The sequence below is a fragment of the Bombus affinis genome, chromosome 15 (assembly GCF_024516045.1).
Source record: "Bombus affinis isolate iyBomAffi1 chromosome 15, iyBomAffi1.2, whole genome shotgun sequence".
Classification (NCBI taxonomy): Eukaryota; Metazoa; Arthropoda; class Insecta; order Hymenoptera; family Apidae; genus Bombus; species Bombus affinis.
Window position 1 is genome coordinate 4,333,437 of NC_066358.1, and position 27,848 is coordinate 4,361,284.

At 40.7% G+C, this 27,848-nt stretch overlaps 1 protein-coding gene across 6 annotated transcripts in view; it reads left to right on the plus strand.

Annotated features, from left to right (window-relative positions):
- The window catches only part of LOC126924938 (LIM domain-binding protein 2), a 134,482-nt gene extending 107,491 nt beyond the window's left edge, over positions 1 to 26,991 (plus strand). For 3 of the 6 annotated variants that reach the window (XM_050739987.1, XM_050739988.1, XM_050739984.1), the window contains 8 exons: positions 3,836 to 3,929; positions 20,833 to 20,935; positions 21,686 to 21,858; positions 22,521 to 22,724; positions 24,815 to 24,947; positions 25,980 to 26,104; positions 26,338 to 26,580; positions 26,673 to 26,991. In XM_050739987.1, the coding sequence (XP_050595944.1) occupies positions 3,836 to 3,929; positions 20,833 to 20,935; positions 21,686 to 21,858; positions 22,521 to 22,724; positions 24,815 to 24,947; positions 25,980 to 26,104; positions 26,338 to 26,580; positions 26,673 to 26,774 (1,177 nt within the window). In that variant the 3' untranslated portion in view covers positions 26,775 to 26,991. The remainder of the gene's footprint in view (positions 1 to 3,835; positions 3,930 to 20,832; positions 20,936 to 21,685; positions 21,859 to 22,520; positions 22,725 to 24,814; positions 24,948 to 25,979; positions 26,105 to 26,337; positions 26,581 to 26,672) is intronic. The other 3 variants (XM_050739989.1, XM_050739986.1, XM_050739985.1) reach the window with 2 other exon arrangements.
- The last annotated feature ends 857 nt before the right edge of the window (positions 26,992 to 27,848 follow it).

Genomic DNA, 27,848 nt, shown 5'->3' on the forward strand with positions numbered 1-27,848 from the left:
GAAAAAGGAAGAAGAATAGAGATATATATCTTTACGATTGTTCGCGATCCAGATGAATCAGAGACTCGAGTGGGACGAGAAATTTGTCGAGCGCGTCCCTGGTGAACCGTGCGCGACAGTAGGTTAGCCTTGCAACCCTTGAGCCTCGACCCTTCTCTGGTAAATTCACCCTGCTGTGTGTACACACACGTATACACGTATGAGGGGCTGTGACGTGTCGTCAAGTCCCACGGCGGCGATTCTCCGGAGACTGCAAAGGCCAAGTTCTTTCTGGCACGATCGATCTTCGCACCGGCATTCAGCATCATCGTGTATCGTGCCTTATTCGTGTCTCACTGGAACTTCGCCACTCTGCACCCTGTGCCCGATTTCGGATATTTATCGCTCGTTTTACTCTTTCTGCCAATCCACTCTCTAAAGAAAGAATTATTTTTGTCAAGGTCTGTTTGTCTTCTTAACACCATGGAACTTGTTTCGAACGATCCTGTTTATTGTAAATCATCCCCTGTGATGGCGAGTGGATAAATAGGGTAACGGTTATTTGTGTAAATTTAGTTAATTGTGTTATGAAAAGTTTTATTTCTCTCTTTTTTTCTATAATATAAGATTATAAGGATTAGAGGATCGTCAGTTTTTTCTGCAATGCAGCGCTATAAATTCTTTTCTGTTGAGGTTATTATATGTATGAACAGAGGAACGCGTGGATAAATTGTAAAGTAGAAAATATATTTTAATACAGAAGTGTAAGTACAAGTAGGAATATAATTTGAGCTGGTCCAGATCCGCACGCTAGCAGTGTTACCCTATAACAGAAAACCCCGAAGCCATCGTCGCCTGTCTACTGTCTATCGTCTGCCTTCGTTTCAGTCTATTGTCTATACGCTGTCGATGGCTTCAGTGCTTGAGAAAACTAAAAAGACCAGATGTAGAGTTTTCTTAGAAGTGGTGACCACTTCAACATTTTCTATACTGTAAAATTTTCTACGATATAGCGCCATAAATTCTTTCCAAATCTTTGTCAAAATTCAAACTAAACTTCTACCAGAGGACAATGTGTGATCGTTAACACATTAAAAACATAAGGTCTTCGTGGTGATGAGTTGTTGAGGAAGTTAAAGTCGAGGTGAAATCAGGTGACCGAATTATTTGATCGCGATGCGCTTCGATGTATATTGCGGCTAACACGTGTAACTTTAGCGAGCGCGTGAACAGCGTTAATGGAGCGGTGCCGATATTAAAATCGATAACAATTCCGGAGAACGGTGGCCCGCTTGTCAGTAGCCCGCCGCCAGTCAGTCGAACGCTAATATTTTGATGCCACCAATCAATTGTCCGTATTACGAGCGGGCATTACAGCGCAAATTCAATTTCCAAGAATTAGTCTGTCGTTTCGCGGTGCTTTCCAATGCGCTATTGGCCGGCCAGCGTTTTATGGAAAACCGATAAGATTCGCGTTTTGTGCTCAGAAACCCCTAAAACCAGATATCTAGTACGTTAAACACAAAAGTATTTAAACGGTCAATTATCCATTATATTAACAAGCCTCGATATTCAATGGGGCCATATTTAAATTATATTATATTATATTTAAAGCGATCATTCGTATTGCAAATTAATCTTTTACCAAGTAGATGTCTTATAACTTCTATATACATTTTCAAATTGGCTACACATTCGGTCGTTTTATATAACACATCAATATGTGTTACAATTGTTACATAAGTTTTCTATGGTAAATGTTCAAGTACTTCCGTGAGATAATGTGCATGTATCTTGGTTTTCGATAATTATCAGGATTCAAAGGGAAAAGATTTTATATATGCTAATGACTACGTTGAATCGCGATCAGCGTGTACAGCAACCTTTGGAAAGATACTTCGTAGTCGTAAAGTTTCGACGAAGTTTAGACGATCACGAGCAACAAGACGCAACGCAGAGAGTCGGTTCGCACTGACACAAGGGTGATCGATATCAGTGTAGCCAGTCGATTCGTGACCCTCGAAACACGCTGTTATCGCTGCTACAGTGCAACGGTCTTTCCTTTGTACAATCAACTCTTATATTCAATTAGAACTTTGCGTCTGATATGAGCACACATATATTCGTCTATGTTGCAACATCTAACCACGAATTTATTACTTTGCGAATATCTGAACGACGAAACGTTCTTCCTTGCAAGATCGATGTATTCTCCTCGAAATCGGTTAACTTTTTCGGCACGAATCTTTCTTTTAACGGCGATCATGGTAGTATAATAATATAGACTACAAATTACTTCAATCTTTTTACCTATGTTTTTTCATTGTTTCTCATGTTTCTATCTCTTCAAATATTTTTTTCGGGATACTTTATTGATAGAAAGGGTGGAATACGCAAAAGGTAATAAAATTGTATCGAATATTAAAATTAATTATTTAAAAACTTTCCATATTTTATAGAAAGAGAACGATAGCGTTAAGTATAATTTTAAAAATTGAATGCATAATCTCATTTATCATAGAATCATACGTACCAGTAGATTTCAGTGAAATTATAATAAGTTATGGATCTTTTTAAAAGTTTTATCGGTTATTACTCTATAATGATTTGGTTAATCGTACCAGTTAACCGAAGTTTCTTCAAAAGAATTAGTTTTGTAAACTGACAGCGCGTATCGAGATTTTAGTCCCGGTTTGAACGATCGCGGCACTAACAGGTGTTTGACACGCGTGCAGATCCAAGCAACCGAAAGACATGCACGAGCTTATTAAATTTGATTTACGCTGTTAGTTCGGTCACGATAGGCATGATCATGGATGCTATTCCGGGTTGCACGGTCGTTACAATTTTTTTTCGAATACTAACAGAATAATGAACGATTCAGTAGCACGTATACCTTTGGTCGTAAGCGTGTGGACATTTTTGTTCTGTTTCTATTAAAATATATAAACTAATGATAAATCGATGCTCAAAAGATATTCTTGTGAATTCAATACACGTATATCACACGAACCTAAAATCGCTTATCAGTAAAATATTAAAATTAAACATACAATTTGTCCAAGTATTAGTAGCTTTAAATATTATTGCTAAAATTAATCCTGATAGACTCTGTATCAATTTTGAAGAATCTTTTCTATCCTATCTATTGTTAGACGCACAAACGAACTAAAAATAATGAACTGCTCCCTAACATTTAACGCTTACAAGTATCGATCTTTCTAGTGTACATTAGCTTTAAAAGACAAATTTTATCGTATATCGTTACAATATTCTGCTATAGCACTAATAATAAAACAATCTAATTAAATTACTTTACATAAAAACGAGCAAGTGTCCACGTTCTTTCGATCGATAATTTAAATCTCCCGCCTTAGCGCTACACTCAAAGTTCGAATAAAGCAATCAAGTTCGACGAACTTTCAGTGAAACATGATCGACGCGTGTCTCTGCTGTCTGTACGAAGTTTCGTGCTGAAACCACGTCATAGTTGCGTCTTAACGTAGTCCCAATTAGACGAGCGACCGAAGGTCCGTTCGATGCGATTAGTCGAGACTATTGGAAATCGGTTTCGAGGAGAACTCAGTATTCTTTTAGTCGGAATAACCGGGAAATAGAGTATGTGTGTTCGCGATTGTTGGTCCCCCCTCGGTGAAAGTCGTAAGTTTGGTGGGCCGCGAATCTGTGCCACGTTCGACGTGTTTCGTCGATTCATTGGGCCGCTTCAGGCGGCTTACGAAAGTCCGACGATGCATGTTGAACTCCCTTCGGTCCACATGCATGCGACACGCGACCCACACCAGAGAACACACTGTACACAGCACACCTAACATGACCGATCGGTCTGATCTGACAGATCGTTGCCTGTCCCCAGGAGGCATACTCCGTACTTTGGCCAACCGGACTACAGGCTCTACGAATTGAACAAGAGGTTACAGCAGCGTACAGAGGTGAGTTTATTCTTTCTACCTTTTACTCTAATTTATTTATCTTGCAGCTATAATTTTAAGATTTGCCCCATTGAACGGTCACGTTTCGTAAATTTATAACGAGACCACTGTTCATGAGTATTGGAACGAAACATTTTCTGTATACTATCGTATTATCTATTCCTACTGTAAAAGTTAAAAAAATAAGTAAATTACGAATTTTAGACTACGGCGAGAATGCAAAATTGCATAGAATGCACATAATATGGAAAAATATAGAAAATATTCAAAGTACCGTGGGTAAAACAATTTTCTACCGAGTTTCTATCGTTTTAAACTATTCTCGAATTTGCATAAAAATCCGCAGTCTAATAATACACGAATACGCGATACCTTGCTATTTTTAGCGTTAGAAATACCAAAGTAGCTAAAATAATTGGTTCCAGGATTTCTGTCTTAGCTATCATAAGAAATATATAAGAGGTCAAACGGGAGGTTTTCTAGAGACATTTCTAGTTTCGTGCATATTTCGTAGAGACAAAGAGTTCGCGTAAAGGTTAGGGAAGTTCATTAGTAGATACGGTAACCGATTAGACAGATGACTAGGTATTAACGGACGGGAAAACTATGCGGATGATTAATTGCTTTCCGTTTGTGCAACCTTGTTTCTGATCAGATTGAATTACGAACGAGCGGAGTACGCGTTCTAACATCGTACCTCGAGCGTGGTTTCCTTTTAGAAGCTGACACAATGATAGATCTATCTTGTTCGATCAATGTGTTTTTCTTTTCACCGTTTTTTTAAACCTATACATGGCAAAGGATAAAAAGAAGGAACATTTGTATTTTTATCATATAACCTTCGACTGAGATTGGTTTGTCGAAACGACGGAGCGTAGTCATGATTTTAACCCTTATTGCTATCATAGGTCGAAGTTCACTGCAATACACAGTACAAATTTTACTTTATAAGTGTCCATTAATTTGAGTAAATCAACGAAATTAAATCGTACTTGGAAATGTGTTATAAATTCGTAGTCGACTAATATTCCATGTACTAAATTGTTGAATCTTTTGATATGAAAGCTTCGAGCAACAAGCATACATCTGGTTTTCTCTTCCAATGAAAGATATTTTAAATATTGCAAACTCTTTGATTAATAAAATTAAACAAGTGGATTTCTGTTACTTTTTGTTATTCACTAGCAAATGAGAAATAGGAGAATTATTGCTCGCAGTAGTTGCAATGCTAAAACACGATTCGTACGAAGTGATAGCCTTTAAGGGGTAAATCGATGGAATTCGCGGAAGCACGATGGGAGTCATACATGAATACGTGGCACGATTCCATGCATTATAAAATTTCCTGGCCCATATAACGCGACTAGATAAACTTATTCTCCTTTCAGAGGTGCCTGATAATAGTGATAAGATACAATCCTCGTGAATCGTGGATTATCGTTGGCGCACATGTCTCGTTCCTGGACTATCGAGTTTTCCGTCGATTTCAGACAAGCTGGATTAATAGACTCTTTGTGGAGAGATCGCTCGACTTCATGCGATCTTCGCGGGTAGTCGCCGTTCGGAATGTATCGAAGACGAATCGCGTCGTCGCTCTTCGCCCGTGATAGTCTACGGAAAGTTCAATAATCGATTAAATCATCGGCTTATTGCGTCTTCGTCAATGGGAATTATATACGGTGTCCTATTATAAGCTAATCTGTTATTGGAAATATTTCGATCAAAATTTTCTTTTGCAAGTGAATCGTGCCAAGATATAGGAAAGATGTTACTAGATGTTTTTAAATGGAATCATATAATTGTTAATACCTTAATCGATGTAGTTTGTTATTTCCTGTTGAAAGGTATCAGTCTTAAAATAAATTATTAATTTGTTTTTTTATTAATATTTTAATTTCAATGGCAATGATATTAATGTTGATTCTAATTTCAAAGTGGTACTAGTACAGTTCGTAGGACGCCTATGTTTCCTGATATCACAGATGAGATTTTTGTTCGAAGATGATAACAAATAACGAGATGAGTCGCGATATCATATCATATCACGTGTGATTTTATTGAAAAATTTATCGAGTCAATTCAGCGTCTTTGGATACTTGATATTGCACGAACATCTAAGCGAATTCGTTGCGTTGGTTATGCAGCTTCACGAATTTTTGAATCAGGTAGCGTACGAAATGGCATGACAGAATTTGTCAAGTGACTTTTTCTTCCATCCGGTATACTGTCCAAAATATTTCCGATAATGAATTAAAATCAGGCACTTTGTATCTGCTGATCTTGACAAAGTTAGGAGAAGAAGTTAGGACGAGTAAAAACATGTGGAGACGCACGAAATTCTTCACGGGAGTGATATGAATCGAAGACTGGCTCCGAAGAAGTATCGAAACCACTTCGAATCGATTAACAACCCACGTCGAATTGATCACAGCGCATTTGTCGCGCTAAGAGGCACGCGAATGTTTTCCCGTCCTTCTTTTTGCGGTGAATCTCCAGGAGCCCCGTTTTTCTTTGGGCGAACAGTGATCAATGCGCCATTAGGACAAAGCACCATGAAAAAAGAAGGAAGGAAAAGAGGCCGGGGTTAATGTGTCTTAATGAGCCACTGATACTTGAGCAGCGCGTTCATTAATCTCGGAGAACCAAACGGATACAACCGGTCTTCGCTTTCGAGATCTCGATATTATCGGTCCGTCACGTCGGTTTACGTTTGTCGCGTGGCAGCAATCAGCATAAAAACCTCGTTGCAATTAACCCCTTCGTTAGATTGAGCTGTCTACCTTTTTTTGCTGCCTTACACGCGTAAAAACGCGCGATGCTTGATCGCCGTTGAAAGTAAATTCAAATAGAATTAAGGTGTCTATCATCGGACTGTTTCTAGTCTGAATCTTGGCCTAAATATTCGTAATAAACTGAGCTCTCCAGCATGCAAACTGATCGACCATCGATTAACCCCACTTTTTATGAATTTTTAATTTCATTGCATAAATCCACGATTAACATTCAGTCGCCAAGAAACGAATCAACCTTCTTTTTATCCCTTTTCTCCTCACTTTCGTGCGCCCTTTCTACAACTATTATTAACATCCTTATTAAAATTATTCTGATCTTATTTTCGATCTAACTTCGTTTCATTGTTTAAATACCTTTACGAATCTTTCAATCCAACTTCGAAGCGAGTAGTTCATTCGAACGAGCCACAAATATTAATTGCTCTGGACGATGCTCAATTTCGGCTATATGCTCCCGAAGTTCGTTTCGTTCTGTTCAGCTGTCTAATTCACGAGGAACCTAATTTCTCCTTTGTATACTATACGACCTTGACCAGTCAGTATTGAATAAAATATCATCGTAGCTCGGTAGAGAGCATCGGTAGATGATGATCGAGTCGAGGAAAGTCATTAGTCACTCGAAAGCTCGATCATTATTAGCTGGCCGAGCATCAAGGCTATCCAAATGTTTATCTATCATTTATTAAGCCTGCGGATAATTTTGCTCGACTCTGGCCCACATACGCCCGTGCTGCCTCTCTTCTTCTGGCTTCCCTTCATTTTCTTTTTTACTCACAATCCTTTTTCGGCCTCGCTCGGTTCTCTCCCCGCCAACTCTCTTCTTCTTTCTTCGCGTCATTCGTTCATCCAGCTGGTTGTTCACTCTCGGTCACTCATTCGCGAACTCGAGCAAACGACGTAGCGTGTCCCTGCCTCATAAATCATGTTTTCTCGCGTTATCGTCAGATCTCGAGCGTTGTCAGCGTGCGTGTGCACGGTTCACCACTGTTTCTTCGCCGACTTCCGTCAGGCCCGTGCGTACCCGGGGCTGGCGCCCTACGATTCATTCTACGAGCCACTCTCTCGTTTCTTGGCGATCCGTCCACGCATTTGTCACTCGAACATGTTCCTCCTGGGACCAACAATCTGCCAACGAAGGCGCATGGTGCATTACAACATTTCGACTTCTATTTTTTGTGATTTCATTAACCCATTATGGATCGAGTAGTGTAATAACGTGTAAATTTTACTGAAACGTTATTGAGAGAACGTAAATTATTGTCTCGCCAGAGTACAAAAATCTATTAGAAATACACAAATTTGAGGAAAATATGCGTGTCTCGTTACAGCGTTAATGATATTCCAAAATATATTCGTATAGCGCAGATAATATATTTATAGGAATTTCAATGAATGTCCGAACACTTTCGCGATTCACTGTATATTCTGTGTAATAGTGGAGGATTCTCGAAAACTAAGAGATACTGGTGAAAATGTAAAGATCGAGATAAAGCGTGAGTGGATCTTTAGTCGAGCATCTGTTCGCGTACGTCACTGCGAAGTTTGCCGTAGTTTCGCCTACGTTGGGGTTAGATTCGTGTCGAGAGGGTGTCAGGGGGTTGGTTTGCACGGAGCGAGAAGGAGTGAGCCCGGTTGAGCCGGTAGAAACGAGGGAAAGGGCGTAGGACGCGGGGCGAATTAAAATCAGCATCTACGCTGACTCGGTTATTCTCTATCTTCTTTGTCCCGATTTTCTCCTTTTCCTACTAGATTCTCTCAAGATAGAATATTCAGATTCGCGAATGTTCACGCGAACAAATAACGAAGTATCGAAATCGTTCGATGTATTATGGCAAAAAATCGTTCGGCCTATCATTGGTTTCGCCATTAATTCCATCTCAAATGTTTTGGACTCTGCGACCTACGTTCCCATCGCACCGTGCTCTATCCGATTGCGCTATAAGCTTCTTTCAAGCTTATGTTCCGAAACGTTCGGAAACAGTAGATTTGGGAATTAATTTGTGAATGTCTTTAGACCATCAAGCGAATCGATACTAATTTTACTATTGCAACTATTTCATTAAAGAAAAATTCAAGCATACTGAAATATCCATTCAATAAATATATTAACAACATTGTGGTACAACAGAGCGAAAATTTGCAGTAAAAATAAAAGACGCGCTTCTGTTCATTTGATTACTTACATTATTATTTATAGATTTAGAAGGAAAGTAATTTTGTATAAATACTTCGCTCTCTTTATATTTTAGATGGTATTTACACTCTAGCGCAAAAGTCTTAGGACTCTTCAATATCTAATTATTAAATTATGCATTTTAATTTCTACGTATGTTCGCGGTTATACGATCATGGTTCTATCAATTTCAAAATCCGAAATGAATTATTCTATCGCCTAGAACTTTCTTTGTCGTATTTTGAATAAAATTCACGTTCTTTTCTATTAAGACAACCTTCTTTCTTTCATTCTCATCTTAAAACTCGTTTACCATTTCAATTGGTTAATTCGTTTTATTCGAAGGCTTTTTCAATTAAAACGTTGCATTTACACAGGCAGTAGTTTGCGATATCCGTCGAATTCCGCCTCGATCTAGTAGTACGCGATATTATTTATTTACAATTACTCAACTATTGACGTTTCATGTTGCTACGAATCAGCCTTATTTTTGTAACGGCGAGGTAAATTTCATCGGTTTTGATCAAATTTCTAATTAGCATCAGCCGAATTTCCAGTGAAATTCGATCGTCGAACTGGAGAATCGCGAAATAATTGCGAAATCCCAGCGCAACCTCGGCCAAGAGGTTTAGGTTGCGATTATTCGCAATTTTTTTTCTCCCCCTTTCATGACTGTGCGGAAGCTCTAATCTCAACATATAGAGAAATATTGCACGCATTCCGCTTCACCGTGTTGAAACTGCAGAGCATTTCTTTCCTGACCGAGCCTCGTCACGTTGCATGGAATAAAATTCGCCCAAGTCTTCCCTCTTCGTTAGCCACGTCAAAAATACCAGATTTTCCTTCTTTTTCTTAATTTTCGTGACAATAGAACACTCGTCTTTCGGTTTTTTGAAATTTATTTTAGTTTGCTTAAGCAATTATTCACATTTGGAAACGCTATTTTTTACGTAAACAACCTTTGAGGTAAAAAATATTTAATCAGTTAACTATAAACTCCTTGTAGGAATTTCAAAATATTTCATACGCGTTTTGTTATAGTCTGAGGAAACAGCGTAATTTTTGTTATCTCATCTGATTCAAACGTAGAAATTTAAAAATATATTTCAAAAGCGTTCAACGAATGAAATATCGGCTTTTTGATCCCTCTAAATGGAAATATTTTTACGATAGACAATGATATACACAAAATGAAACTTGCGAAGCGACTTCAACGACAGACAAGAAAAGATTTCCAACGACGATCTGTTCGAAGCGGCCGGAAGTTGTACATGCTTTCTCCTTTCAATACTTTCTCGTGGCGTTATCTTCTTCACAAAGCTAGATTCGAGTACCTGTGCTCTTCGAACGGAATTCTATTTTTAATTACCCAAAACAAATGGTCTGCTATCATTCGTATCAACAAACCATTCTCTGTTACTGTATTTTTTTATCGATAATGCGTCGAGCTTAAAAGTTTTAATCACCGGTAAAAGCGTTCGTTATTTGGAAATTTTTAATAGAAAATCGCGTGTGCGCGCCGAGGAACTTTTGAACTTTTTCCATTGTAGCGCATGCCGAAGGAAATAAAACTAAATTCAATAAACGTCAGGTCCGGCGAACGAATAGCAAATTGAAACTGTAATTAAATAGAATCTCTCCCCCTCTACGCGCGGTATCTGGTGTATTTTTTGAAAATCCATATGCAAGTCGTTGCGTGTCGATTGATTGTTTAATTGCTTGTGGACAAAATTTATTTGTCGCTCCTGTCAAATAGATAATGTACGCTGTGTTGCGCAAGCTATTCATCGTCGTACAATTACCCCGACTGTAATTCTATTTGCAAGTATCATCTTGCAATTTTGCATGTATTACTTCATTTTAAAAATATCTCTATATTTTTATATTTGTTTCAACGGTGATAGTCAAGTCTCTTTATAGTGCTAGCGAGATTTTAAAATGTTTCAATAAAAACTTCCTGTAAGTGTTTGTATACTTTCGTGAGCATTTCGCGGGCGAAATAATTTTCGAACGATACCGTGACTGATCGAATTCCGATTATAATTGTAGAAATGCTGCAGATTTGTAATTTCGTGACATATCGTCGAGATCAGGACATCCATTTTCATCGGTGCACTTTGACGAATACGAAACACATTATCTGCCATAGGATACAACGCTTTTTCATCGTGACAGATGACATCTACATTCACCTTCGCGTGTTTCATACGCGGAAGTCGTTCCACTTCCCCACATTTTTTGTCCTCGCCAAAATAATCGTATTTCGTCAGGCTAGCGTGACCCCTCAAGACATGTCCAGCTAGCAAGAAAAATGATTTCGTCTATTTCGTAATAACAATTCCGCAGCAACTTTCATCTCGTTCGTCCAACAATATTTCGATGTAATTAACGTATATATTTAATTAAAAAAAAGTAAATACATTTGTCAATTACATACTAGTTCGTTTTATATAAAACAACAAGAATTTAATAAGCATAATAGCGTAATTTTGATTTTACAATGTTGAAAATGTATCAAGTCTGTCGTATCATAATTTGGTTACAAATATCAAATGTTTTGTCAAGGATTCATTTCATCTGTAGCGATTCAATCCGCGACGAGCAACATTATTGCGAAGGAAATTGTGAAAACTCGAGGATTTCACAATATTCCGCGATATTTCCTGTCGGACCTGATAATTTTTCCAAGGGGCGGGAAAAAAGCACGCGTTGTAATATCGAGAAAAGCGAGGTGAAATTTTTAATAATGTCCACGTCGTGGCTCGAAATTTCTAATTTGAAAACAAGCTCGGCCGCCACGGTAGCATTCGTATGACGACTAAACATCACGGACGCTGGTATTCATCGTGAAAATCTATATTGCACAGGCCTGCAATTTTTTTTACCTTTGCCGCGCCCGCGCTCTCTATCTCCGTCCTCGTTCCGGCGTCGCATCGAAACAGACGAAATCACGTAAATCTCCGATAATAAAGCTCTGATGAGAAATTCCATGCTCGATGACTCGTTTCGTGAAACACGGCGATCCTGCTGCGCGTCCCTTCAAACTTCGCATCGTGATGTTTCGTCGAATTCGCGAGAGCCTTCCAAACGAGCCGTATGTCTGTTGAACATCGCGCGGGAATTCTAATTTCGCAAATTTTACGCGAGATCGAGAAGAAAATAGTAACGGGAGGGATAACCGGAATATTAATTCATCGTCGATAAAATTTTCAGGAAATGGAAAGCTTATGGAAGGCCCAACCATCCGTGAACCGTTCGTTATTTATTCTCATCGACTAATTGCTGCTCACGTTCTCGAATACTGGCATGCTTGTTCATGTTTTTGGTAAAAAATCATGCGTAACGTTCGATCGAATTCCGAGTTTACGCGGTTCATCGAGGCGGATGAACGACGAGCGAAATAAAAAGCTCGTATACGACAGAAAGAGATAAATTAACAGTGTTTGATACAACGATAGCGTTGTTTTGATCGAAGGAAAGAAACACATTGGTTCATGAAAGTATTTGAACACGTACCGTGGAAAATTTTCATGTCTATATCGCATGTATGTGTTACGTGAAACATTTTAAAATTTCATTGATACTGCAGCCAGATACGACTGTCGTAATTGTAGTCATCATATTTGAAATCAATCCGAAAATGAACGTGGAAGTTACAAGATAGTTATTTCAACCATATATTTAGTATAAAATTAGCAGGTATAAATCGTGATAAATGTTAGATATGATTCCTCTGCATATTGATGTTAATGAATATAATGGATAGTTGATCGTTCAAATATCTTGTAATTTCTATATATATACATATATATAATATTTTCAGATCTGTTTCAAGCTTCATCAGTATAATGATGATAGATCGCGTCTCATAGCAGTGCTAATGAAATTCAGACACACGTAATATATTCATAGAAGGTATCTACAAGTGTTAGAATATTTTCGTGAGCCTCTAATTTTGAAGATGAATCGCACGGTCAAAAAGGACTCGGAAATTGGAAACGGAGAAAAACATTATTCCGGTTGTTCTTCCTGAACATATCCTTCGAACGATGCTGTTTTTCCTCCTCTCTAGATCGTCAGGTACACGTAAGTAAAGGGCGGCTCTGATGTTTACATAAAACTTTTCCCACTATGCCGCGGGAGGGAGAGAAACCGATGGAACGTAGAAAAACCAGTGGAAAGGAGGAAAAAATAAAAAGATACGAAAGAATAGGTTCGGGCCTGTAAACGCTTTGCAAATTTTTCTTCCCGACTCGCGTCGAAAATTACTCTGCAACACTGTTCAAAAGGTGTTTTGTAAATTAACCGAAGGACAGGACCAGGACGTTTACGCAAGATGATTGATTTGTATTTTATCGGCGAGGAATCCAAGGTGATGATGTGTTCCATTAGATAATTAGACACCAGGCCTTACGATCATTATTCTCAAGAAATATTACACAGGATTGATACGCATTTATTTCAAAAACTGTCTCAACATGAATTCGAAGATCGTTTCGTTGGTTTTGTGCTTCGACGTTACTTGTTGGAGAAAAGCGAGTATTTCAGTATGAAATGGGAAGGGAATAACTCGATAAATTTCGAGATATAAGTTTTTTGAAAATACGCGGTAAATATAATAAGTATAAGAAACGAATGACGTAGCGGTTACGTTAATTTGTCTCGATTAACATTAATCTACATAGCTAATGTTCTGAATATTTTTTATATATTCAAGAAAGTATCAATAACACATTTTTCTTATTTAAGGCATAATTCTTGTTTGGGGTATCGTATAATAAGTTTCTTCTAAGAAGAACACTTGTCGTTCCTTTCACCTGTGCCTTTCGTTAGTAATCCATTTCAAACAATCTTAAAAAATGGACCAATAATATTATCTACGGAGACGAACTTTTCAATTGCGAAACACCTATTCCGGTGCTTTCGTTCGAGTCGCGGAGCGAAAATAACGCGGAGAAATTCATGCAATTATTCATCAACGCATCCGCTGGCTGTCCCGCGCATCGTTCATTCCGAAAAATATTATCTCGTAGAAAATATTCGCATCGATCAGTAGTAGTAGAGAGAGGGAGAGAGAGAGAGAGAGGAAGAAAGCCGAAAAGACAAGAAAAGAGAAGAGAGAGAGTAGTAGCGGAGAAGAGAAAAGAGAGAGAGAGAGAGAGAAAAAGAAAGAGAGAGGAGCAAAGAACGTTCAGCCGAAGGAAAGGAAAAGAAGAGAAGAGCATCGAGGATCGGGGAGGGAAGGTTGAGAACCTCTATGGGAGCCTGGGTAATAAAATGAGGGCCCCTGCTCTCCCCCGGGGGTGGGGCCCCCTCGATAACCCATATTGTACCCCCCATCCCCTGGTTCTCCCTCCCAGGCTCGCCCCTCTCGCCGCCGCCCCGGGCCGTATATACTCCGATCGGCCGGAAGAGTTTTGTCCCAGGCCGACTGTCCAGAGAGAAATCTCTCCGTATCTATCCCCGGCCTAACCGGTGCTACGAAATTTTTCAAAAATGATGGGCGTGATCCCAGGAATTTTCTCGAATTTTCGATATAGTTATCCGCGTGATGCGTCTACGTTTTCACGGTTGAAATGATTTTCGTAAGAAAATGGAGAGGTGGAGCGCGCCGACAATACTTTCCCGCCGGCGTATATACACGATCATATACCACCCCTAGTCTCCCCACACCCCCCTAACAACAGTAGGGTGGTACAGTCCGGGTGAAAAGCCAACGGCAACCCCGGCGCAGTACAGGCTGCACAAAGAGCGACGCCCTGCCAGGCGAAAAATGGAAGAGAAAAAATGCAGCCTGGAGAGAGGAACGAGAGAAAAAGAGAGAGAGAGAAAGAAAGAAAGAAAGAAAGAAAGAAAGAGAGACACGCACAGAGTGAGAGCAGGGGTGTAGAAGAGAGGGAGAAATTATTGGTGGTGAATCGTTTCTAGGACGAGGATCGGGAACGATTCGGATAATACAAGGTGCCGGCTATTTTCCCTGTTATTTTCTGTTTTCTATTTTTTCCAGCTTTCCTCTTTTTCTCTCTCTCTCTCTCTCTCCTGTTCTTCTACATTTGATTTCTTATATTATACATGGTGGATATATTTGAAAATTGTCGGAGTTGTTGTAGAGAGATGGGATAGGAAGGTGGAAAATTAAAAGAACTGACGAGACACTGCGTCGTGTAAGACGTATCGGTAAATCGATGACAGCAGAAGTATTTATTCATCCACGATGACAATTTTAAAATAGATCGTAGGTATCTGCTAACGTTAGAATTATACCGGATTCTTTCTCATTTTCGAAGTGAAATTTTCGAACTGCAATTGGGGAGATTCGGAACGACGATTCACCTTTCGTTAGGGTGTTTCTACTGTTTCTCTTTTATTTCTTTTCTCTTAGTTCTCCTCCAGTGTATCCACCCCCTTCCTCGTCGCGATGACTCTAAGTCTTTTGAAACTTTGCTGATTTGTGAAGAGGTTCCGTATAAATATCGGATACTTTTTAGTTTCGTTGCGACACTGATTTCCGTATAAACTTTCGAATTTTCTAAAAGTGGTTCTCTTTGTTATTGATAATACGTTATTATCATAAAGTTAATCAGTATACATAGATACGTAGAACACAGGAAAAAGACATAAGTCTATCTTTATCGGTTTTCTAATTTTGATGCTACTCGATGGCTATAGGGGAACATTCTAATATACTTACTATGATTGGAGAAGATACTTGTCAGATCCAAAGATAGAAAAACTTTTTAGGGATAGCTGATAAATCTACGAAGTTCCTTAACAAAGAAACGGTATAATGTAACGAGGATCAATATTGTTTTAATGTCTAGAGAAGTGACATTGATAAAGGTCTCCTATAGTATATGCAATACGAGCATAATAGTTTTCTTTACAGTATATGCTCAAATACTTTTGTGATCCAGTGTAAATTTTGTCGAAAGTAGGAGAAATGTAAAAACGTAACGAACGAGAGTTCGAGTTTGAATTCACAAAACCTAACTTAATTTCTATTTTATTTGGATTTTCGGGTTGTCCGGGTTTCCCGGTTCGTTTCCCTGTCGACTCGGTTATTACGATGCAACGACGTCCCGGATTTTCACGTTTTTTCCTCTTGTTCCTCTCTCTTTCTCTCTGCGCCAGGATTACTTCGGCCTGGACAAATTGAATTTAACTCCGGCTAATACGCCGGCCAAAAGAGCGCGTATTACGCTGCTTTGTCCAGGCACATCGTGGAAATCAGCGATGATTTGTGTGTCTCCGGCGCCGCGACGCATTTTCCTCCTTTTTTCCTCACCGACAGAGGATCGAGATTGAATTTCTTGTCCGTTGTCGCGCTTTTCTCCGGCTATCGCTGCGATTTTTTGCCCCGTCTACACACGTACCATCCCCAGTTCCCGTGTTTCGAAAATCGATCCAAACAACTTGTCATAATACCTAGATACAGTTTCCAGCCCTATCGCGAGTCTCGCAACTATTTTTAACCCTCACAACGATTTTTTTGAAAATAATAAAGCATTTCGAGATTCTCAGTACATATTTCATTGTCTTTCTTTAAATTTCGAGTAAAATACATAGGCAAATAGCAAATTACTTGCCGCGAAAATACAATAAATTACGTGCCTCGTTGACTGCACAGGATATTTCCAATCTTTCCAGACAAATTGCACGAACGAAAGTAAGGAAAAATATACCCTTTAAAATGCTTTATTAGAAAATTATAAGCAAATATTGAAGCCAGCGTGAAATACATGTATTAGGCGAGGAATTTGTCATTACAGGATATGAAAGGGACTCTGCAGTACGATATTAGAAGTAACTACGCGTAAAGATTCTTAAGAAATTCGAAATATAGAAACTGGATACTACGTCGATGTCAAATCTGTATGGATGTATTACGACGACATATTTTGATGTGGAAATTTAAATATTTTAACCAGTCGCCATTATTTATAATATAAATATGTAAAGTGCACACACGATCGATCTTTCATATTTCGTAATGTACAGCATTTCAGATTGCGTTTAATATTTGTTTGTAACATTGTAATAAAACATGCATCTGCAGCCATTATTTTTCTTTTTTTTTCACCTTTTTTTTTTATTGACGATATTCTAAATTTAGAGGGATATACCCACTATATATATTCACTAGCTAAGGACGATACTTATAATTAGACATTCGTATTATAGTATTAAGAGACAGAGAGGAAGATTATAAAATAAAGAGTAGTCTATTTCCAGACAAGTGCACTATTTTTCTATGTACTTTGAGATTTGACACTTAAATACGTTAAAACGAGAACGCCGTATATTTAAATTTTAATTAAACGAAAATTGCATTGCAAAGGATTGAACAAATGGAGGTAAATTTGACCGCGAGATTACGGAGGTCTTGTACTTCCTCGCGATTTTTCTACCAGAAATTCCTAATGAAATTGTTCCTTTTTTCTTCTGTACTCGTCTTTTGGGAATTCTTTTTTAACGCAGTGGAAGATGCTCGCGGGAACGTTGATTTTGGTGCACGTATATCAATTAGAAGAAGATTTACACGCTACAGGCGTGCGAAATGTAGAATTATACTGAAAGCATGGTCGATTCTTAAACCGCGCGACGATCGATTCTACCGCCGGAGAAAGGTGATTTAGCGAGGAAATTGTACATTGTCAACTATCGATTCGGCATAGAATCTAACGTTAAATATCGTTACATTATTTCTGCAAAAGTAATTCAGCTTTAACCTTCCATCAAACTCCGTGAGCCTTTCTAGTCGAAGTTTCCAGTTGTGGATCGGTCAAGTTTTCACGAATTCCTCGGTTGTTCGGTTCACCAATAAGATTCGAGAATTCGAAACTTGCGAACGAGTGTTTTACTTACGCTGTTCTTTGCGGCTTGTTGTTTTTAGTGATTTACGCGGGCACAAGTTCGCGTTACGTATCGATCTAACTTCCGCGTAGAGAGAATTCTGGAGGTACGGCACTTTTGATTAAAATTTTCAAAAAGTTGCCAAAGGCGAGCAAACTATTTTTTGAGGGAAGGGGGCAAATAGTTACGCGTTAGCTTTTTCTGTAAAATATATAGTTAAAAGCTTGCACGATTTCTTTGATGCAAGTTTTATATTTTCCACTATTACTGGATATTCTTTGGCCGAAAGCGTAACAAACTTATTTCTACTTTTTATCATTCGCGCAACTACTCCAGACATTTTTCTTCTTTTTTTCCAGAAATAAATCACCGTTGGTAATAAATTAATCGTAGTACGAATTTCTAATGATAGTAATGACAGAGCTCTGGCTGTTCTAAATAATCGTATCGCATATGAGTAGCATTAATGTAGCTGCAATCATACTAGGAATAATGATAACTGTAGCAAGCGAGTTATTACGGCGTTTCCAGAAAATTACCGACACTTATTCGTAACGCCAGCAGCTTTTGCCCCGGATGTAAGATCGTAGCTGGGATACACCGAATTTCTCAGGAAAAGTGCTCGAGATATTACTTAACGTTTGGCATTCGTCTTCCGTTCTGAAGCAGGTTCCTTCCACTCGGCGTCGTTTCGACCGGCGTCGATCTCTCGTCTATTTTGATCGACTCAACATTCCTCCCCGATTTTAGCCGGCTATGGAGCTTCACGCTTGCCAGAAATATCAATTTGCGCGAGAGTGGCAACAGTTTGCTTGATTTGGCACGGTGCGGCTTACGTCCGAAATAAATCTTCGCGGGCTACACGTGGACCTCCCTGAAAACTGATTGTCCGCTGGTTCCTCACGCCAATTGCGAGATCAATCTCTTTCTGTGTCTCGTTATTATATACATTTTTATCTTCATTCATATCAATTCATATTAATGTTAAAGGAACAACGTGTATACACTGACAGAAGAGACTTTAGAATTCATACTTGTGTATACTAGCTACGTTGATAGTAACTTTGTCGTACTAAACATTACTTATCATGTCGGTAACAGTCGTACATACTATATTCATTCATGATTTAATTCTTCTTGTCGATTATAATCATTTTGCTTTCAAGATTGTAGTATGTTTTGTACTGCTCATCCTTCACATTTGCTTTTGTCGCCCGCTCTATGTACGCGTTATAGGAACAATTTTGAAGAATCTATGATAAGAATGAAATAATTCAGGACATAAAGTCGAGTACTAAAACCGATCGTAACTCGTACTATAACAAGAAACTATCAATCACGAAACGATCGAGCCCATATCTCAATTTCGCAATCAAAGATTCCAAGGTCTCCTGCAACGTTAGAAAATTGGGGTAATTTCCCAGTTCCTTAAAAGGACGTATATGGTTGAAAGATGCGCAAGCTCGAGGATTAGAATGAAAAGGAGGAAAATAGAGAGGAACAGAAGGAGGGTGAGGAAAGGACGAGGCGAAGACAGAGGCGGCCTATACTCGTCGCTGAATAACGCATGACTGTCTGGCTTGAAATTATAGCATTTCGTCCCCTCTCACTCGCAGGAACTACCCCTTGGCTCTGGACGCGCTTGTTCGCTGCGCTTTCATTCAATTATGCATCCAGCTTCACCCACGCCGCATCTTCTCCCTCCCTGCCTTCGCTCTTATTATTATTTTTCCGCGCGTGACTTCGCTCCAGCCACCTTTTCTTGCCGTCTTTCGAAGTCCGGCGTCGTGCAAACTCTGAAAACTCGATCGTTCGTCTCGATATACCTTTTTTTCTCTCGCGAAATCCAGACCGTGTTGTTTCGGAGAAAACGCGGGCAACCCTCCGAGGAGTGATCGTTGACCTCTTCTTTATATTCGGAGTAACTCGCGTGAACGAGAATAAGCACGACCATGAACATCGTGTTTTCGAGTTGTGACCAATATTTTTTCTATTAAGTTATACAATCGACGAAGAGACTTTTCAGGCTGTCGCAATGAAGATAGAAATAGATACTTTATAAGAATCTATATCGATTCATCAACGTATTCGAATATCTAGCGTAGAAAATTTTTATGAATACGTTATTTGCGTTATATAAAACTTTTTGAAGTGTTACCAATGCGATGAGACGCAATTGCGACGGTTATACTGGTACTTTGAAATCAATATGAAAATGTACGTAGAGGTTGTAAGATATTTATTGCCAACTTGTATTCAATAAAAAATTAATATATGCGTGCATAATACACCATCGATAGACAACTCTGTAGTCTTATACTTGTCGCGAAGATATTTTGTAGACACATGTGGTTGTAAATATGATTTTACTTGGACGAGTATTCATGTATTTACGCGTGTATATTAGCGTGGCTGTAATAATTCAGAATGGCGAGGGGAAAAGAGAGGTGGTGGACGGCGTGTGCGTTCCATAGTCGATCGGTTTTTCACGAGGTGACGAGCTACGGTTACGGCGTAAAAATTTCAAACGTTCTGTATCGGCGCCTATAAATATTCATGCTGCGACGAAACGCCAATATATATGTAGAGTAACACGAATATGTTGAAACGACATAGTTGTAGAGCACCGAGCACGGGAAGTTAAGTATGTTGCTCGCGAGCTTTTTCCCCGAACGTGGTCTCCGTTCGCCACGGAAATCGTTGTCAGTCATCGTACCGTGCGATTACAGATTAGGCGTAATTTGCCGGGGCTGACTGGAAATAAGGCAAGATCCGCAAACATGCTGGTTGCAAACCTTTCGTTACGCGAGCTTTACCATGACGAAAAATTCGAAAACGAGCGTGGAACGCTTGCGGCGGAAGTTACGAGTAGCAGCGGCACCGCCGCGTCCGTAAGTCGAGAATACCGGTGCTCGCGTTACACTCTGCTCGCGATTCTGTTTTCTGTTTGCCGATGGCAACAATGATGTTATCGAACACGATACTCCCGGTTCTCGAGCCTCGACTCTGTATCGAGAGTCGGTGATTGCGCGCGATTTGCCCGGAAGTGCCACGATATTACATGGTTTTCTATCTTTTGTTACAGGAGAGCGACAATCTCTGGTGGGACGCATTCGCGACTGAATTCTTCGAGGACGACGCAACCTTAACCCTCACGTTTTGCTTGGAGGACGGTCCCAAGAGATACAGTAAGTTGCGCCACCGTGCAATTCTTCTTTCAAAAGCGTTCCACTCGATTTTCCATCGGGACCATTCGCGATTCCTATCGATGTACTAACTATTTCCTTGCTTGTGTCGCGGAATACGCGCTCCTACGACGTTATTTAGAAACGTGGAAAACGCATTTACGAAGCTTAGCGACGACCAACGAGAAGATACTGCCTCTGGTTGGTCGTTTTTCTTTCGGAACGACTCGTTCTTCTTCACGGTCCATTGTCCTCGACGATGCTCCGTACGTGTAGCAACCGGCACGCACCGCGTTATACGCGTTGCACACGTTCTAAATAATTACGTGCCACCGCAGAGCAATTTTGCAACCGGTGGATTTTAATGTCTTCCTCCCCTGCGTTCGTTGCTGAATACACGGCAACAACGTGATTACACGTCGCATCGCATCGTCATCGAGCGTAAACGACAGTTCCGCGACAAGCATTACCGTAGCAATAAGATGCAACGGAGAACTCTCTCCGTAGTCTCCGTCTCTGATCCAGAATTTTTCAATCCTTCCGACCCCAGTCTATCCTTCTCTCTTTCTCTCTCCCTCTCTTTCTTTCTTTTCTATATTCGATGTTTTTCCTTCGAATGTACCGGCAAGGCAAACAGAAACATCACGGAGGAATTACATCGAGCGGATTTTCTTCGTTGCCCGACGAAAATATCTGCACCCTGCTCGATGTCGTTGGATTAGGTACTGATGATCCGTTCATTTATGCTTACAGCGATAGGTAGGACGTTAATACCTAGGTACTTCCGTTCGATATTCGAGGGCGGAGTAACGGAACTTTACTACAATTTGAAACACCCGAAGGAGTCATTTCACAACACCAGCATAACCCTCGACTGTGATAACTGCGTTATGGTAACGCATCACGGAAAACCAATGTTCACGAAGGTAAGAATCCTATTCATTTCAATCGAATGTACCATCGTTAGGCTGCGGATTTTACGCAAGTTCGTTTTTTCCAAAACTAATTAAAGAATCTATATGTTGTTATTACACGCACCAAATACACTGCGTCTCATAATTACAAAATCAATGTAGAATTTTTTATTCTTATACAGGTACAAGGTAGACAACTAATTGTAAAAAAAACTTAATCTTTGAACCTAGCTTCGACGAAAATGTACTTATCCATATTCTTACTTCATACATTTTTGCATATTACGTATATTCTATGTATAGTTGCAGCATAACATTTCCTACGAAGACATAAATATCCGCAGTCTACTTATCATTGTTGCACTATCGATTCACGGTTTAACAATGTAAACGAAAGGAATCATGGTTCGTGTAACAGCGAACGGCTCGTTTCACGTGCACGCTTCTTCGATCATCTTATTCGCTTCCTTTATTCCCTAGCATTGTTACATTTTCAAATTTTTTCTTTACCCTCACCTATTTCTATCCACAATGGTATTTCGTATCGTACATTTCACATTCGTGATAGGACATTCTCCCTCGTGCGAGTGTAAAATGAAATTTCTCACCTGCGATTGGTCGCGAGGCCAATGGTCGTGTTTATACAGCAGTTTGAACGCGTGTTTGTTCTGCAGGTATGTACGGAGGGCAGATTAATATTGGAATTCACGTTTGACGACCTTATGAGGATAAAGTCGTGGCACATGTCGGTGAGAACGCACAAGGAACTCGTGCCTAGGACTGTGGTCGGTATGCAACAGGATCCGACGATGCTCGAACAGCTTAGCAAGAACATCACCAGGCAGGGCATCACCAATTCCACCCTGAATTACCTTAGGGTACGTATATGTTAACTGTCTGCTATGAAAAGTGGCGAAGGTGTTTCGTTTTACGTTTAACGATGTTTCGAAACACCGTCGTACTTCTTCTGTTCCATTGACTTATAGTACAATTCCATCTATTTGTTGCGTGATTTATATGAAATATAGATCGTGTGTTTGACTCTTGTTCGACTCTTTAAGTCCTGCATTATTATCGAATAATGTATAGCTCGAATTAAAATATTTTTTACAAATCACCTAGCAGCGATAAGTAAAGATGGTTTTGGAAAGTATAACGTTCAAACGATGTATACTATTTTGTTACTGTAATGTATAAAGAGATTGTTGGCTCGTAAAAATTAATTGTAAAGGTAAAAACAAGACAATGTAAATTAACTTAAAGACAGTAAAAGCCACGCGCACATGATGAAACTTTCGCTTTGTGTAACTAAATACGGCATCTCCGAGCGCTGACACCATTCTACGACGCCTCAAAGAACTCGAAAGAAGTAGTATCTATGAATTCCGGCCGGATTTTAAGCATATTTAATTCGCATCGATACATTTAAATACAGGCGGAACCGATAGAATTTTTATTATCAGAATATCGATTAAAACGAAAAGATTGATTATTGTTATGTTGAACTATTGTTTGATGAAAAATTTGAGCACTGACCGCGGGGACGTTCTAAATATATACGTTTCTCATATGAAAATAAATTTATTCGATTATAACAGCGCGTGTCGTGATCAGTCAGAGTAATCAACGTTTTACTAAAGGGTTAAACTCGAAGGAAATAAGTAATACATTATTCGAAAGCAGAATATAAAGGGCTAAATGGGCCAAGAATCGCGAAGAGATCGGCTCGCGAAAGTACGGCGGGTATCCGGGTTACGATCCACCTTCTTTTGCACGCTCGGAAGCGCTTTCACTTGCGCGTATCGTTGCTCTTTGCTCGCTGAAACGATTGTTGCGTCGTTAATCGAAAGCTGACGAGAAAATATCTTCACCTCAAATTTTTCCTCGTTTCTCGACAACTATTTTCTATCAATAATCCGCTCTGTTCCTATTATTAAACAAATTTTTGATCAATTTGTTATAGTATTGCAGCATATTATACATTATAACCAAACTAGAAATACGCGTGAAAAAACGAGAGGCGGAACGTCGGGTGAGCGAATCGATCGAAAACCTGACCGATGGCGACGACCGTACTAATGCGAATATTAATTAAAATGAAATTAAAGTTTTGCAAAATTTCGGGCTGGCCTTCCGGCGAAGCTCGCTCCGCTCTGCCTCTATGCAATCCGCCCGCTATCGATTACTTTAATTGTCATCATTATAATATAAAGGCTGCCGGGAAATTACGTGCTTACGATAATAATGTAAAATGGATTTCAGTTTTATTACGGCAAACATAAACCAAATTTAATTTGCTTTGGAACGATGTTCGGACGATGCGTGGCGGCGTTACGTTCCGCGCACCGCGTGCGAATATATTTTAGGAAGTTTATTTTCAACCGGTACACGCCGTATACGATAATTTTCATATTAATAGCGCGCATAAGTTCCCTGTCGAACTCGCATCGGATTAAATAACAGTCACATTTATTTTGTGTATCTATATCGACCGACTATTTTTGCGCCTGAAAGAAAATCATCAGCGGTCACTGTTTTTGGGGATAATGATATTAATACGCGCACGCGTTTCGCCCGCTACTCTTTTAGGACATTTATTTAGAGAACCGGAGAGAGTTGGTCAGAGTTACCGAAGGTTTCACGGCTTTACCTCTACAATAACTTTCGAATACAATACAACTTCGTTTATTGGAACTTGTCGAGAGACGAACAATTCGTATTACAAGAGCTCGTAAATTTTTCTCTAATTAGTATTCTCGGTTCGATTAGATTTCTTTTTTAAATGAATTTATATATAAATATCTGCGTCTAGCAACTAAGATCGTGATAATCGATGGTTAACTACAAAGTTTCGATAACTATAGTTTAGATAAAATGACGTTTTATAATCAAGATGGCGAAATTATTATAAGCTTGGAACGTTGCACTAGGACCAAAGAATAAAAATTTGTTGAATTCTTTTTTCCAGTTATGTGTGATCTTGGAGCCGATGCAAGAGCTGATGTCGAGGCACAAGGCGTACGCGTTGTCACCGCGGGACTGCTTGAAGACGACCTTGTTCCAGAAATGGCAGAGGACGTTTGCCCCGCCGGGTAAGAGAGGTAGACGAACAGTTGCTTTACATGAGAAGCACCAGCCAGTGGAGCCAAACGGCCGACCAGTCTACCGCAGGATTCGTTTTTCGTTCGCTCAATGACGAAGAATATTCGTCATCGACTTGTTACCGCGTTAAGAGCCTCGGTTTCAATCGCTTTCTACGACCAGAACTTCTATTCCCTTGGACCGATCCTATTATATCATCCTTTATCTCTTGGAGCTGAAATCCATTGGGAAATCGCATTGTCGGACCACTTGGACGAAGGCTAAATTCGCAAATGTCGCGTACAAAGCGTTTCACGGCGTCGATTTCACGGTGAACGCGTATACTTTATCGTCGTTGTGTACGATTATAAAGTTAGAGTAATAACGCTTGAAAGATTGTTCGCCAGGTCGTTAAACATCTCGACCTTGACGTTAGAACTTATTAAAATGGAACGTTTTGAAAAGAAGTCATTTCGAATACGAAAAATGGTGGTGCTTCCGCGAAAAGAAAAGATCGACGATCCGATTGCTTGCGATCGTTGCTTGTTGATAGCAGCGGTAGCTGATTTTTCCTCGATCGACGTTGCGTGAGGTACTCCTCCTTGTAGTCTTATCGTTTGTTTTTATCATGCGTATGCGCTGCACCGCGTTTCCTGTTTCACCCGTAACTCACCACGTTCCCTCTCAATTATCCGGCGCCCCCGTGTTCAAGGTCGAGGAAATCATGGAACCGAGCGCGTTAAAATCGTAAATGCACATCGGACTTACTTCGATGCGAATGCGTGTTTCTCTGTAAAGATATATTCTTCGTGAGTGCTGACACTTCTTAAGTAGCTTTTTTTGATTGACAAAAGCGTTTAGAGAACGCGATCTATCGATCTTTCTATCTGTCTGTCCACCGATGCATGCATGCTTCTGTGTGTCAGAGACCTTTGATTTGGAGAAAGGTCCAAAGCTGGGTAGCGGTCTGAAGTTTCTTAGCGCGCTGCTACATGGCTAGCGTCCTCTTCAACCGATTGAGGCACGAGTTTATCGAGAATCTGTTCTTTCAGAGTCGCAGAGGCCGGCCAGTAAACGGAGAAAGCGAAAGGGTAGCACACCAGGGCCAGGAAATAACGCACCGCCTGCGCCCAGCAAAAAGAGATCGCCGGGACCTAATTTTTCTCTTGCGTCACAGGTGAGCGTACTACGAGAGTCGTTAGTTTTATCGTAAAACGGGCTGCAGCCGAAGCGTCCTTTATCGAAGGCTGTGTCTCCGCTTTTCAAACGATTCAGGACTATTTGTTCTAACAAAACGCTATAGAACAAAATCGCCGTTTACGATACGTAATCGGTAAGGCTGTCTGCCTCCTCTTCTAACGAATGATTCTGTCGTTTAACGTTTCTCTCTGTACTTTCCTGTCGATCCAGGACGTGATGGTTGTGGGTGAACCGTCGCTGATGGGAGGGGACTTTGGCGAGGAGGACGAACGAGTAATCACGAGGTTGGAGAACACGCAGTACGACGCTACGAACAGTTTGGACCCTCATAGTCACGACACGCCGGGTGGGCCACCTCCGCATCCTCATCAATTCCATTCGGAACCGACCCCGGGTAATTCTTGGCCTCCGGATCGCGGTCCTGGACCGCCACAAGGAGGACCCGGTAGTCAGGTAAATGTCACCCTTTCCAAACACGTTTGCGAGGCGATCGAACAAGAACGAAGATTCCAATGTCGAAGCGTGACGTGCAACGGGGGTTACAGGGAGTTCAAGGTGGACAAGGCGGAGGAGCAGCAGGTGTACAGGGAACGCAGGATGCCAATCAGCAGCAACAAGACAAGAAAAGCCCCGCGGTGAGCCAGTGAGGCCAGGAGTCCCCGCGCCCCCCCACCAGGGGGCGACGGGGGCGCAGGCCCAAGAACATGGCTCCCTAGCGGGGCGAGAACCCTAGCCTCCCCGGCGCCTACTTAGCCTCGTCTAGCTGTTCGGCCAGCAGGCTGTCGCACGTTGGCGTACATCCGCTGGCCTGTCATCAGGCTGGGCTGTCCGGGCATCATACGGAGCAGCAGGTGCAACTAAGCCACGCCGCGGTAGCAGCCGCCGCAGCCTCCATGGGAATGGATTCCCCAGAGTTGGTCGCGGTGGCTCATTACCAGGCGCAACAGCTTCAGCGACAATTGTTGGCCGAGCAGTCGGGTTCGGGCACGATGCTGCCGCCGGCCGCTCAGCCTACTGGTGGAGGTTTGACGCAGTCGCTACAGCAGCCGCAGCAAGCTCAACTACAGGGCCAAGATTCGCTGCAACAGCTGATGCAACAGATCTTCTGTCTGCAACAAATCGAATACTTTTTCAATCAGCGTGTTCCCAAGTGATCGCGATCATCGCTGTTATTGTCATCAGCGTCGCCATCGTTGTCGTCGGCAGAGGATAGGATGATAAGTCGTGGTTTTGGAAGTGATCTGGAGCGATCGTGAGATATGAAGAACTCCGTTATCGATAGAGAGAAGTGATGCGCTCGCGTTTACTTCGAACCGTTATGAGCTTCTTAACGACGATCTTTCCTTGTGCTGTGACCGTGATCGTCGAGAATTGCGCTGTTATATTCGAGGCTAAGCATGGACGCATAATTCCATTTGAGGTTTCCACGTCTACAGATACATAGATACACGCACGCAAGCGTGCGCATACACGCGCGCTCATACACACACACATATGTACATGGAGAAATATACATATACATAAATATGTTTCCATTGGTTGGGCCTCGAATGGAGAAGGGGAGGTGTACGGTGTCTCCGAATTCGTGAAGCTGCCGAGGAAACAAACGATCTTCGGTAGTCGAGCGTGTTCCACCTCGCGTTTTGCTGTCTGAACGGTCCGAGACACCGTTGCGAGATACGTGACAGTCTCTCGAGATTAAATACGGGCCGTGTAGCGTG